We start from the raw sequence: 15091 nt of genomic DNA on the forward strand, positions 1-15091 counted from the left end.
TCTGAATATTCTTGCAGTTTTTATAAGCATTGAACAAAAAAAATATGTTGCTTCAAAGGGCTTTGAGTGGTGTTCATTTACTTAACCTATGAACCTTATATTTAGCATTTTATAAACAGTTATTTGTAGTGAACTTGAAACTGTGTTGGCATTTATATATAGCATAAGATATTTAGTAGCCTATAAAAAGTTAAGTAAAAGTTGGGCTGGGGATGTGGCTCAAGCGGTAGCGTGCTTGCCTGGCACGCGTGCGGCCCAGGTTCAATCCTCAGCACCACATACAAACAAAGATGTTGTGTCTGCCGAAAACTAGAAAATAAATATTAAAAAAAAAATTCTCTCTCTCTCTCTCTCTCTCTCTCTCTCTCTCTCTCTCTCTCTCTCAAAAAAAAAAAAAGTTAAATAAAAGTTGTCAATTAAAAAGGAAAGCTTTAGTTTGCATTAAAGGATTTCTCTACTTAAGAGAACAAAATAAAAGTTAAATACATATGAGGCCTGGCCCAGCTCTGCCTCTGCTTAAAACCACTGTAAACATGGGAGACTTACTGCAAGCACATCAAAATCACCTCACATATTCACTGATGTTAAAACATGGAATATGGAATACTGTAGGTTCTCTTTGAGAATATAAGACTATGGATGGGGCTTATGTTAAAATCAGGACACACACAATCCAAAGGCTGTCTTTGATAGCATACTATCAAAGCAGGGCACAATGAAGGAGGTTTCTTTGACATTATCATCCAAATAGTAATGTGTGCCCAAACCATGCTGAAGTTCCTGAATAATTACATGAAAACATATTGCATAATCATAGGAAGCTGGCTTTAAGTTATATTTCTTCCATGTTGTTTTGTGGCTAAGTTCCATAAAGCTATATTTCAAGGCACACAGCACTCGTTTTCTCATTCTCTCTTCCTATCCATCTCACCTCAAGAAATGACCCTAGTTTAAATTTCTGGCATTTTGTAAATGGTTAATTCTTGGTATATGCCTCTTTCATCTTTCTAAACTGAGGATTGCTAAGCATTTTGGCCTCTGTGCCTACTTTACACATTGATTGTTTTGGTTGTTCTGCTTTCGCATAGAGCTACAAAATAGATTAACTTTGATCTACTGTGATTAAAACAAGGAAAGGTTAAATTCCTTTCTAACTATATATTACTATATTTCAAAAAAGAATTAGTTAATTACTATCAAATTTAGAGGGATATTCAATAGGACCTGACCCAAATTATAGCATAGATAAGACATAACATTCTCTTTTCTGGTTCCTAGGGCCCAACAGAGGATAGGCTTTCTTCTCCCACAAACCCCTATGCGAAGCTACAATTAAAGCACAAAGACTGGACTTTAAGTGTCATTATTGACAGATCATGCAAATTACAGAACAACGTGTCATGGACAAGGGGGAAAAACCAAGAATTTCAAATTACTGAAATTAATTCCAACTTGAAAGTAATAAATGTAGATACTGATGCTTTGGTGCTTGTTAATTGTCAAATACATCAGCAAATCTATATTGCCTTTTCTAGAGTAAGCTACAGAAAAGAAAGATTTATTAACAATTCTCCCAGGAAAAATGTTATAGTCCTGCTAGTTTCCATAAAATCAGGATGACTTTCTCTGTTTAATTTTAAAAACTCTTTGCTTTGATGATCAATATTTGAAACAAAACAAGAAAATTTTGTGGGTCATAAAAACACTTGAATTTTATATCTATGGAGAAATGTAAAATGACAGGATTTTTATTTCAATATTGTACCTTTCAATTTCATTTCATCTGCTTATGAAATTTCTTTGCTTTATAAATTCATTGGCATTAAAGTAAAATGGAATTTCTTACCTATTTTGGAACTATAATGGACAAAGAAGAATCTATTAAGTAAGAAATTATAAAATTTATGAAAGACATTACTAAGAATAAGAAATTACTAGCTGAGTGTGGGCATGCCTGTAATCCCAGTGGCTCAGGAGGCTGAGGCAGGAAGATCATGAGTTCAAAGTCAGCCTCAGCAACAGCAAGGTGCTAAGCAACTCAGTGAGACCTTAATTTCTCTAAATAAAACACAAAATAGGGCTGGGGTAACCCCCTAAAAAAAAGAATAAGAAATTATTAACTTTTGCTATTGAATCTAAATTAGGTTCATAATTAAGATACATTAAGGAAAATTTGTAGCTATATACAATCAAATTAAATTGGAAATATTTTAGCAACTGAACTAAGAACAGTAATTAATTGCTTGACTCTGTCTCCAGAAAAACCCAGTGACAATTACATTTACAGATAAAACATCATCAAAGCAGAATATCAGAAATGTAGAATTCAATATATTTCCCACCTTATTAAGTAGATATCATTTATAATCATATATCATCAGGGGAATATTGAGGTATGCGGAAACTAAGTAATTTACTCAAGGTTTCACACTCACTAATGGCAGATCAAGTATTTGAAACCAGACATTCTGGCTTCAGGTTTTGTATTTTAAACCATTACCCTATACCTAGTTCTCTGTAGAATAAACATGTTGTTCACAGAAAGAGTTGTGGAGCTTTAAAAAGTAAATTAAGGCACAGAAGTACTGAAGATGGGGGACAGAAATATAAGGTAAGGAATTCTCAGACTTCCAACCATATAATTAATATAGTAGGTGAGAATAATTCTATTGATTAGTTTGACAGGTACTAATACAATTTAAGTTCCTATTAATGCCTTAAATGGGACTTGGATATGGAAAGTGATAGATGACTTTTAGAATAATTTCTATTTGTTTTAATTAGTTATACATGACAGTATGTCCTTTGACACATCATGTATAATGGAATATAATTTCACATTCTTCTGGTTATACATGATGTAGAATCCTACCAATTGTGTAATTTTATATGTACATAGGGTAATAATGATAGATGATTTTTTAATACAGTGTTTGCCATATTTAAAATGGTTAAGCTGTAGAATACAAATCAACCAATGGGTAGGTTTTTTTTTTTAACTATTGCAAATAAAAAATTCTTTGACTGTATTATCTCAAATAATCCTGACATTCTATCTCACAGAACCTGCCCTCTAAACCAGCAAATTATAACCTTTCTTACTATCTAGCTTCTCATATTGTGTTATATATTCCTTAGGAGTTGGGACTAAGTCCTATACTTTTTACTCTGTCTGTAGTATAAGTGGCCCTCCATAAATATCTATTGTGTGAATTAATTAATAAAACAAATAGGAAAACAACAGGAAATGATTAATGATATTCATATCTTGCATATATTAAAGAACCATAGAGTGGCAGAGAGGGAGGGAAGGAGGAGAGAAGTGCTGGGGAGTGATATTGGTCAAGTTATATTGTTTAATTGTGTGCACATACAAATATGTAACAATAAATATCTCCATCAATATGTACTACTATGATACTCCAATAAAAAATGTGGAAAATATTTTTTAAATGACCAACCCACGTATGTAAAGCATGAATGGTTTTCACAGATAAAATATTGAATGGGAAAAGTCAAAGCCAAAATGAAATATACGATTTCATTTGTATAAAGTACAAAGACAAGTGAACCGAATATATACTATTTGAACTCAGAAATAAGTGTAGTAAATATTTTTTCTAAATATCAATTGACATTGTTTTGGGGGGAAAAAACTATGGAAAAACAAACCTTCATTCTCACAATAATTTAAAATTATTGACTTGAAATTATTGACTTGAAAACACTATCACTGACCTGATATACATATAAATCCGGAAGAGAAAAAGGCTTCGTTGTATGAAGACAAGTTGTCAGTCTGAGCGTAGGCAGCATACAGGGACATGTGTGAACAGGCACATTCCACGTAATCTGCAGTGTCCTCAACCACTTTGCAAAACTGACTGTCAGACAACCAGCTGGAACAAAACACAATAGTCACTATTCCTCTTTCGTCAGTACTTAAGATGTTGAAATGTCTTCTGAAGAAAAAATTACTTGCTGAACTTAAGTGTTCTTTACTCAAGACCTAAGCAGACCACGTTTTGAAGAAGGAACACCAAAGGGAACATCTTGTCCAGGATATGAGCCAATAAATTCCACCAGACACCTTAAGAAACAGTCTAAATACAACCACACCTGCCACAGCATTCCCAGTACCAAAGAAGCTGGTCTTCCGACAGTAGTACCAGTCCCTGCCTATAAATGTAAGACAGACCCACTCTTCTCTATCACTCTAAAATCCTAAGAGATAACATAGCTATGATATGTGTAGTTCTTGCCCTTCCATATGATTTCACAAGTTCTTGTATTTTGAACCACATAATTTACTTGAATGCTTTTCTAAGATTCCTTCCTCACCCTTTTTTAAAAAAATTTTTGGAGCCGATTATATATGTTTTCCAATGTACTTCAAATGCTTCACTCTATAAATTTTGGCTCATTTTGCATTCCCAGAGATTACAGGTTTATGCTCCCTTACCTTTTAATGCATCTTGAGTCTATTATTTTTCTAATGACATATAACTTCATAACCTAAACTGTGGATTTGAGCTTGAAACTTTTCATTTGGGCTTGAAACCTTCATTTCTAATTATACATTGAGGACTGCAGACTATGTAATGATGCTCCTTGACATATGATGGGGTTAACTCATGATAAACCCATCATAAGTCTACAGTATTACAAGCTACAACTGCACTTAACCTATACAACCTCCTGCATATCATAGCTTAGCTACACAGTGCATTCTCATAATTATGCAGCTGACCAGGAACCATGGCTTAGTGTTGCAGCTCAGCATCATGAGACAGTATCATGCCACATACCATCAATAAGGAAAAAGAGCAAAATTCAAAATTTGAGTATAAATTCTACTGAATGTATATTACTTCTGCTCTATTCTAAAATAGAAGAATACTAAGTTGAACCATCTTAAGCCAGGGACCATCTGCATTAGGTTTGAGATATGCCTTCAGGCATAGGAATTTCACTTCAAAATGTTTTTTTCACAGAAAACGAAAGAGACTAACCAAAATTTTGCTGTTTTAGCAGACAGTTGGTTGCCCAACAAAGACATTAAATTTAGTTATAATTTTAGCTTTTGTGGCTAAAACTCAATAATAAACACAATCCTAGACCTTCTCGGCCAGCATTGCCTGGCCCTGCACCATTGATTGAGATCTGAGTGATAGTAACTACTCAGAAACTTGTGACCTTAGGTCAAGAGAAAAGAAATAATTGCTTTTATTCCCATTCCTATACCTGGCTTTAATCCTAAAATATATCCAACACGTTTGGACTAGAATTATAAATCCTGCTATTCCCTCTAAACATAGAGTGTCAGCTCCTGAACCACAAGCCCAAGTGAAAGGAAGACAAATAATGAATTTCCTTCCTTTCCAGCAAACTGATGACTTCAGAAAAGTTATCTGAATTGAGCAGGACTCATGTCACAACCTACAAAAGGAGCAATAATAAATAAATAATGTGCTACACACAGTTAAATCAGTTGGCTGAGCTTGCCATCTGAACGATGCTAGACCATTCCCTATGCTCCTCTGTCTTATTGTAGAGATTATTCTGTGGTGTTAGGTCACTGAGTGCCACCTCTATATCCAGTTAAAAAAAAATAGGTTTAATGGTGCTGGTATGTGGAAGGACTAAACTCTAATCTTCAAAAGTTGTTAATAAGTACCTTGCTGTAGCCTGATTCCAAAGGAGACAGAGAGATGTCCGAGGAACAATTCTAGGCTCAGCAGCATAAATCCTGTAGAGGACTTCATTGTTGTTAGTCAGGAGTTGTGAACTCTGATCTTTCACACTCAAAGACAATACCTGTAATAACAAAAGGAACAGAAAATTCAATGACATTTTCGAATCAATGTTAAGAATGAATTTCCCATACTAAACTCTATTTCATTTTCATAATAGTTATCTGTTTTCTTCCAGTATTAATAGAGAGCTCACTTATCAATGCAGGATATCTGACTGGTCTTCCATCATGCACATTCTACCTCTGCTTCATTCATTCAGTGATATTCAGCTAACAGCACTCACTTTAACTATAATTTGCCAACTTTATCAAGAGTGAGGTATACAATTGGATATTAGAGAAAGCTATATTTTGTTACTTTCCATGTGTGTGTGTGTGTATATATATCTTATACAACTCATATATTGAGTAAAATAACTCAATAAAACAGGAAAGAAACATTTCCAACTATTTTGAAACTAAACATTCTATAAATGGTTCATGAACATGAAAGACTTCTTATATTAATTCACCACATATGGTATCTGCCAAAACTCTGATCAAAGAGATGTATTCTGATCAGATGTCTGCTAAAGAAAACATGGGATTCTAACCACATAATTTTTAAAATGATAGATTACCTTGTTTTTCAGGGCAGGAAGGTTGTTACCACTTATAAACCACTGCTGACTGCTATACTCTGTAAACTGGACTAATTTACATGAATTTTTCCCAGCCATTATTTGTGCATCTGAGACATCCAATAACTTCTCTGGAATTCTAATATAATCCCCTTCCTTTCCTTCAAACTTGTGCCCATTGATTTGCTGAGGATACCAGTGAAGAGCCAGTATTGACAAGTATGGGCAACTGTCAAGGATGGTTTTGCTTCTGCAAGAAAAAATAAATAAAAAAGATTCTGCTAAAATGGCGAGTATTTACAACCATATATCCACTTAAATGCATTACATTGCGATTCTGCTCTTTATACATAACAATGACATTACCAACCCAGGAGCACTAGGTAAAATCTGCTTTCAGTTCCTTTATGGTTAACTGTTATGAACTTTTCCACAAAACTTTCCACATCCTCTTGACTAATCCTCCCTGTAACCTAAAACAAGGATTTGTTTTTGTTTTTGTTTTGTTTTTGGTTTTTTTTTTAAGGCTGGTTAATGGATATCAAGATACAATCTATGGCTGTAAAATGTACTTTTCTGTTTGTCACATCAGTATTGGTGGAACAGGGTAAGAAAAGGGTATCCCCACTAAACTGAAGCACTGTTTGATTCAAGAACATCTTAAGCCTTAGCTATGTCAAGAGCCATGTTTCACATAGAGGGTACCTCATGCCTTTCTAACCCATAAGAGCATTTGAACTAATATAACCATTTGGTAAGAAAAACGGCTCTGAAGAGTGAGCTTTATTCATTTAATAGTTCAGATTTGAAGATTTCCTACGTATGATAAGATCCTGTGTGCAATGAAATTACTTTCAAACCTCAATATGTGTCGAAATCACTTGGAACTTGGCTTAAAATATAGCTGTCTAGTTTACACTCAGACTTACTAACTCAGAAATCTTACTCACAAGAGGGGGTTGGCAGTCCTAGGAATCTGGATTTGTAACCAGTCACCCAGAGAATCTGTTGCAACCTGTGAACCCATTATCATTGCAAACAATGAAGAGAAACAAAGATAAATCAGATCTGAAACATGTCTTAAAAATTATAGAGAACATCAGGTCATTAGTATAAGATTTATGCATTAAGTGTTTAAATTACATGGACCACAACAGATGTAAAGTATATATAATTAGACCATTGATCTAAATGATACCTTGCCAAGACCCCCTAAGCTAGTAAATGAAGAGAATTTTAAATGAAAGATTTGAGAAACAAAAGGAAAGAGCAAAGGATAACTTTTTCCTCTAACTATACACCCGTCTCTAAAAAGTAAAAAAATAAAAAATAAAATAAAATTTCCACAACTTCAATGACCACAATTGAATCTGCACCTTCAATTGTCTATACCTAACCCACAATTTATCCAGAGCTCTAGGTCCCAGTGTCAAGTGTTCTATGAAAACACTTCAATTTCCATGGGCCACACATGCCTCCACACAACTTGTCAGAAATCCAATACAGTCTCCCCACGCAGCTTCCTAAATCATCATTGGGACTCCCCGCTTAATAGCTGCCACTGCAGAACCCGTGACCAGGCCACAAAGCAACTAAGACCAATGAAGTCCACCCCCATAGCTGCACAGACACATTTTAGGCCCCTCGACCTGTAATCTACTGAGATTCTGACTAGTCAACACTACCATAGATTCTTCTATCTTGGCAAACCAACATTATATCACAATTATATCACAATGACTGTCCCCACCCTCGATAAAAACCAACCCTTCTTGGCACCTAACCTTTTATATTGATGCCCTTCAAATGCACTTATCTTGGTCAATCCCATAAGCTACTTCATACCTAGACTGAAGTGTGGGGGGCACATTAATATGTTGATCAATTGTTAATGTTGAATGGCCCCTATACTAATTCACTGTGACCAACCTCAGTGGTCACAGTGAATTAACAATAAACAATCCATGACATTGGTTTTATTTGGTTTTCAGGTGACTGTTCTGAATTCCATCATTTTTGACACTATCCTTGCTTAATTCCCACACCTTCTATTCTGAGCAGATGCTCTTGATGTTGCTTAAGACAATATATAGATATGCATAATTATAGTTATCTTTGTCTTTGGAATTACTTAAGCAAAACAAAATAATAGTGATCTCTCTCATTTTCTATGTTCCATTAATTTGAACATTCATCTTCACTCAACAGTTATCCCCTATGTAGTCTTCCCTTTCCTTCAATCCTTCCCTTCCTCCTACTGGAGAGTGAACCCAGGGGCACTCCACCACTGAGTTACACTTTCAGTCCTTTTAATTTCTTTTTATTTTTTGAGACAGGTCTCATGAAGTTGCCCAGGCTTGACTGGAACCTACCATCCTCCTACCTCAGCCTCACAAGTCTCTGGAATTACCACCTAGTTTTCCTATTTCTTGCTTTCCCTCTTTTTTAATAACAACAACCTCTTCAACATGATGTTTCTAAAATACCAAATCTGATTTCTCCCCCACCTCTCTCTCTCTCTCTCTCTCTCTCTCTCTCTCTCACACACACACACACACACACACACACACACACAAACATTCTGTAGCTTAAGTGGGAACTTACTTTAAACAAATCAGCAATCCATGTCAGAGATTTCTGAAGACAGGATTAAAGACATATATTAAAGGTACTAAGAAGGAACTGCTAATCATTGATCTCAAATAGACATCTAGGAGCAGTGGAAAAGATAAGAAGCGTCCTGAAATGAGGCACCTGTGAAGTTATTGATACCTTGCTCATTTTTCAATAAAAACCTCAAACACTGGGACTCACCCTGCAAGGTTAAAGAAAGAGTACAAGGAAAAAGGGTGCTGGTTCTTTGTCTTAACCTTGTCACCCACTGGCACTCATGTGGAATGAAAGTCTGAACACCTAGGATCCATGAGGTTGGAAGGGAGTTGTTACAAAGCAGGACTGTGGGATCAAAACAGGACTGTGGAAGTGAGTCCATACTTCATCATAGACTGGTGACCAATGAAAAAATAAATAAATAGAAGGGTGGCCAGTACAATAGAGGATGAAAAATGGGAGGAGGGAAGAGGGGAGGCATACTGGGGATTAAAATGGAGCAAATTATATTCCATGCATGTATGACTGTGTCAAAATGAACTGACTGTTATGGGTTACAACGAACTAACAAAAACATTTAAAAGAACTATATTAAAGTATAGTGTATATATACACTATACTTTATAACATATATATGTAACTATTATATATAAAACTCTCTCTCTTCATATATGTGTGTGTGTGTGTGTATATATATATATATATAAAACCTTTGGTGAGGATTAAGTTGAACCTTATATAAATTTCAATATTATAATGTTATAATGTTTCAATATTATAATTCACTCATATTCTTCATTGCAAAACTATGTCAAGACTAGAGCAGAGGTATACAGTTAAGATCACTTATGTTATTATTTATATCTTGCTCTCCCTGATAAAAAGGCTACCACAAACCTTTTTATGTCTGTATTAACAATCTCTTTTAACTTTGTATGTCCTGGAACTTAAAAACTAACATTAAAAGTTTTAGGTATTCAACTGGTATTTTAGTTAACCTGCCAGAGTTCATAAAGGGACCTATAAATAAAGAGAAGATTTAAATTATTATATGAGTTTTTAAATGTAGTTTTCAGAGTGTCTCTAAATTTCAATGTAATAAACACTGATGACAGCATTCATTGAGAATAAATAATAAAATTGATAAAAGTTTTACATAAACTTAGTCTTAAGCAGATGTCACTCATTAAATAATGGTTATTGTTGTTTTATTCTTTTTAGTCACATACAACACCAGGATACACCCTGACATAATCATAAAAGTATGGAACAGAACCTGCTCCAATTCAGTCCCCAGCACTCCCCACCTCTGCTCCCTCTACTCCACCTATTCTTTTTCAATCCATTTAGAGTTTACTTTTTTTTTTAATTAGCATCCTGTGAATACACCCAGTGCCAGGAACCACCATGCCACATCCATGCACGCTCATTAGAAACCTCAGTCATACTCATTCCACTGTTCTTCCCTTTTCCCATCTCTTCCTCCTTTTAAATCCTCTTCTCAATCTCAACTCCATTGATGTTTCCTATATTTTGATGAAATTCTGTCTTACTTTTTCCCCTTTCTCTCTTTCTCCTTTTTTTAAATCCCTCATCCCTTATTTTCTATTAGCTTCCACAAATAAGAGAAAACATTCAACTCTTGACTTTCTGAGTCTGCCTTACTGCACTTAGCATGATATTCTCCAGTTCCATACATTTACCGGCAAACACCATAATGTCATTCTTCTTTATGGCTGAGTATTGTGTATCTGTACACAATTGTATATATATACCACTCCATTGTGTACATATACCACCTTTTCTTTATTCATGCATCTATTGAAAGTCATCTAAGTTGGTTCCTTAGTTTGACTACTATGAATTGTGCTCATATAAACATTAATATGTTGCATTACTATAGTATGCTGATTTAAAATATTTTGGACATATACTGAGTAGTGGGAAAGCTGGGTCATATGGTGGTTCTATTCTTAGTAGTTCAAGGAATTGCCACACTGTTTTCCAAAGTGGTTGCACCAATTTGCAGTCCCACCAGCAATGTATGAATGTACCTTTTTCCCACATCCTCACCAACACTTATAATTTATTCTGGATAATTGCCATTCTGTCTGGAATTAGATGAAATTTCAATGTAGTTTTGATTGCATTTCCTTAATTGCTAAAGATGTTGGAACATTTTTCCTTTTATTTGTTGACCATTTGTATCTCTTCTTTTGAAAAGTGTCTGTTTAATTCTTTTGCCCATTTATTAATTGAGTTACTTGGATTTTTGGTGTTAAGTGTTTTGAATTCTTTGCATATTCTGGATATTAACACCCTGAGGAGCAGGTAGGAAAGATCTTCCTCCATTCTGTAAGCTCCCTCTTCATGCTCTTGTTTCCCTTTGTATGCAGAAGCCTTTTAATTTGATACCATCCCATTTATTGATATTTTTAGTTTATTTTTGCACTTTAGGAGTCTTGTTAAGGAAGTTTGTTCCTGAGTCAACATGCTGGAATATGGGGCCTACATTTTCTTCTAGCAGGTGCAGGGTTTCTGGTCTAATTCCTCGTTCTTTGTTGTACTTTGAGTTGATTTTTGTGCAGGGTGAGAGGTAAGAGTCTAGTTTCATTCTTCTACATATGGACTTCCAGGTTGCCCATCACTGTTTGTTAAAAGGGCTATCTTTTTTCCCAACATATATTGTGGCACCTTTGTCTTAGTATCAGAAAACTGTATTTACATTGATTTGTCTCTATGTCTTCTACTCTATTCCACTGGTCTTCATGCCTGTTTTGGTGCCAATGCCATGCTGTTTTTGTTACTATCCCTCTGAAATATAATTCTAGATCCTATTTCCTCTGTGAAAATCAAGTTGAATTTCAATTTCCAGGCATGTTCTATTATCAGCCACTTTTATGTTGTCAAACAAAATAAAACATTTTTTTTAAAGAGAGAGTGAGAGAGGGAGAGAGAGAATTTTTAAATATTTATTTATTTTATTTTTTATTTATCGGCGGACACAACATATTTGTTTGTATGTGGTGCTGAGGATCGAACCCGGGCCGCATGCATGCCAGACGGGCGCGCTACCGCTTGAGCCACATCCCCAGCCCCAGAATAAAACATTTTTTTAGGTCTCTAAATGCACTGCATTTTATTTTTTCCTTCTCCTCTGGCTAACTTCTTGCTATGACACTCCAGCCCGAAGTTCAACAGAGTATGAGAGCTGTCTTTGGAAGCACAAGTAATAGCACATCAAAACACTCCTAGGGCTGGGGCTATATAGTTCAATGGTAAAGCACTCGCTTCTAATGTGTGAGGCACTGGGTTCAATCCTTAGTACCACACGAAAATAAAATTAATAAAGATATTAATAAAAAGACCCCTAAAGTTCAGAATCAGCTCCCCTTTTTTTGGTCCTATTCAGAGTGTATCTTCTATTCATTGAATACACAAAAGTTAGAGACATGGCTGTTTACAACTTTTAAAACACACTTTGAAATAATAAGAATATGTTGCTAACAGTATTCATTCATTTTTCTTCATGGAACTGTTAGGCTTTTTTCAAACAATTCGCTTAATTTGCCAAACAGGTACAATGCATTGGCCAAATAATTCTGAATTACATCATGTCAATGTCAATTTGCATCACATGTTGCTTGGTAAACAGTGAAGAAATGCATGTAAGGTACTATTGATGTATTAGAAGATACTTACTTTTCACCAGGAGAGCCACAGGTAACATCAGTCAGCAGAGAAAAGGCAAAATCTTCAGTCACTTCTGTAAAGTGGCTGAATCCTCTTGTATCCTTGCGCTTTGGATTAACAAGAGCACAAAGAATCTCATAGAAAAGAGTTCTGCTTTTGATACTGAAAACTTGATTTTTTCCTTCAACAGTTATCTAGAAAAAATTCAAGTATAAAAATATATACTTCAAAAATAAACTTCTTAAATTACATGTCATCTACATACTACATAAAATATTAATGGTTGTTAATGTGTTTACAAACATGAACCTATGAAGCATTTAAGAGAAACTGGTATTTCAAATACATACATTTGCGCTTTAAAATGCAAAATTAACATTTAATTTTAAAAAAAGACACAATAGCTAAAATATTTTTCTATTTAATCTTTAATAGCCCAAATGGTCACCTGGATCACTTAACTACAATAGTTAGCCTGATGAATTAAAACAAGTCCCATTTTTACACCACCCCCAAGAACATACATTCTTTTGACTAGCATATAAAGAAATAAATTCCTAGAGAATATTTTTTCATAATGGAAGTAGGATTATTTTTGTCTGTTTTTCAATGAACAGAAGCCACCATATGTTATTAAATTCTAATAATCAAAACAAGAAATTATTTTCAACCAATAGTACTCAAAACCACCTGGCATCCTTGTCTTTTTCAGAAAGTACGACCCTTCCTACTTTGGAAGACTACATTATTCATTATTGGGGGAATAAGAAAAATAGGGGGAAAATCACCTTCATGGTTTTTCCTTGCCAGAATGAAGGAGCCCACATTTCAACTAAGACCTAAGCAATGGTGTGAAGCCACTGACTTATTTTGTTCTATTTTAATATATCTAATAAGGTCCTATTAATTTTTCAAACTCCAAGTCATCACTTTCTCTATAGCATACATTATGCTCTACCTGCCAACACACATTATCACTCTTTGCAACTTGCACATAAACTTATATTAGCCTTGAAATGACTTATCCATTTCTCCTGCTAAAGGAGCTCATAAGGAAGTTCTCCATATATTTTTTTTTATGATTTTGTGACTTAGTAACAATCCAAGCTCAGAAAAGAACTCAAGATCTGAATTTATATTAGCCACCTCAAAGATAGGAAGGCAGAATGCAGAATAATCCATAGGGGAAATACAATGAAAGGAACAGAATAACAATTTAACAATGAGGAAATTACAAATGAAGATACAAGAACAGCTGATTGGACACTGAAAAAGCAAACTGGTCATAACTAATGGAAAATAAGCTCAAGAAACTCTCCTAGAACTCAAAGAAAACGTAACAGACAAGTAGGACAAATCCCTCAGACACAAGCATATGAAAGAACAGATACAAGAAAAAAAAATACCAGTTCTTTAATAAGCTAAAGAGACACTCCTGCCTAAAAGTTCAGAGATTACTTTAAACCAGAGGAAATTAAGAAAACAAAAACCCGGACATATCTGGGTGATTTTCTTTTAAATATTAAAAAAGTCATACTAGAAATCAGAAAAAAACATAGCAACAGAGAAACAAAAATTCAATCTGACACAAGGCATTTCTGAAAATGAAATGCCAGAAGCCAACAGAGACACAGGTACATAATTTTAAGAACTAAAAGTTATGATCCAAAATTTCTAGAGTTTTTCAAACTGTTATCCATGTTCAAGGAAAACAATTCCTTTTAGTAGAGTGCACAAAATAAAACAAAAAGGCCATTTATATAACACTTGGTTATTGTGGGCACTTCATAGTTCTTAGAACTTTATGTTAACTTCTCTAATCTTCACAAGAATCCTCTGAGGAAAGTCCCAGTATGATCTTTGTTTCGTTTCCAGGGAAAGAAACTGATTCAGAAAGAAAATAACTTAAGTCAGCCAGAGCACAATGTTGATGACTGGCCAAACCCAGGAGGTGTTCCTGACAGATACCTGCACTGACTCCCCAAATCCCCCACAGGCTTGTCGAAAAACAACACAGATTGACTCAAGTCACAGACAACTTAGTTAAAATTATTGCAATTATAAAATACAAAATCAGTCAGTAAAATACAGATTGAAATCTAAACCAGTTAGTAATATTATAAATTATATGTACAAAATAATCTTGGCATCAAATGCATAATATTAAAAGTGTATGTGATAAAAAATAAATAGTCTGGCTTTTTAAGGACATTTTACATAAACAGCTACAAAAGAAACACCCAAATTATAGAAATTGACTTAAAAACAAGCAGAAGACTTGAAACAACCATAGGAAAAAATTAAAAACCTGTCAGGGTTAAAAATAAAAGAAGCAACCATTGGAAATGGGAGATGGTCTACCAAACTTCCACAAAACAAATTATTCATATGCTCTTTCAAGTTTTCCAGAACA

General features: G+C 34.6%; 1 protein-coding gene across 1 annotated transcript in view; it reads right to left on the reverse strand.

The window, feature by feature from the left end:
- Adgrv1 (adhesion G protein-coupled receptor V1) overlaps positions 1-15091 on the reverse strand; it is a 522757-nt gene that overhangs the window by 315697 nt on the left and 191969 nt on the right. The window contains exons 78-81 of the mRNA XM_076857025.2: positions 12688-12872; positions 6376-6625; positions 5678-5817; positions 3739-3899 (exon numbers count right to left, since the gene is read on the reverse strand). Of these exons, the coding sequence (XP_076713140.2) occupies positions 3739-3899; positions 5678-5817; positions 6376-6625; positions 12688-12872 (736 nt within the window). The remainder of the gene's footprint in view (positions 1-3738; positions 3900-5677; positions 5818-6375; positions 6626-12687; positions 12873-15091) is intronic.

This window comes from Callospermophilus lateralis, chromosome 5, assembly GCF_048772815.1.
Source record: "Callospermophilus lateralis isolate mCalLat2 chromosome 5, mCalLat2.hap1, whole genome shotgun sequence".
In the NCBI taxonomy this organism is placed as follows: domain Eukaryota; kingdom Metazoa; phylum Chordata; class Mammalia; order Rodentia; family Sciuridae; genus Callospermophilus; species Callospermophilus lateralis.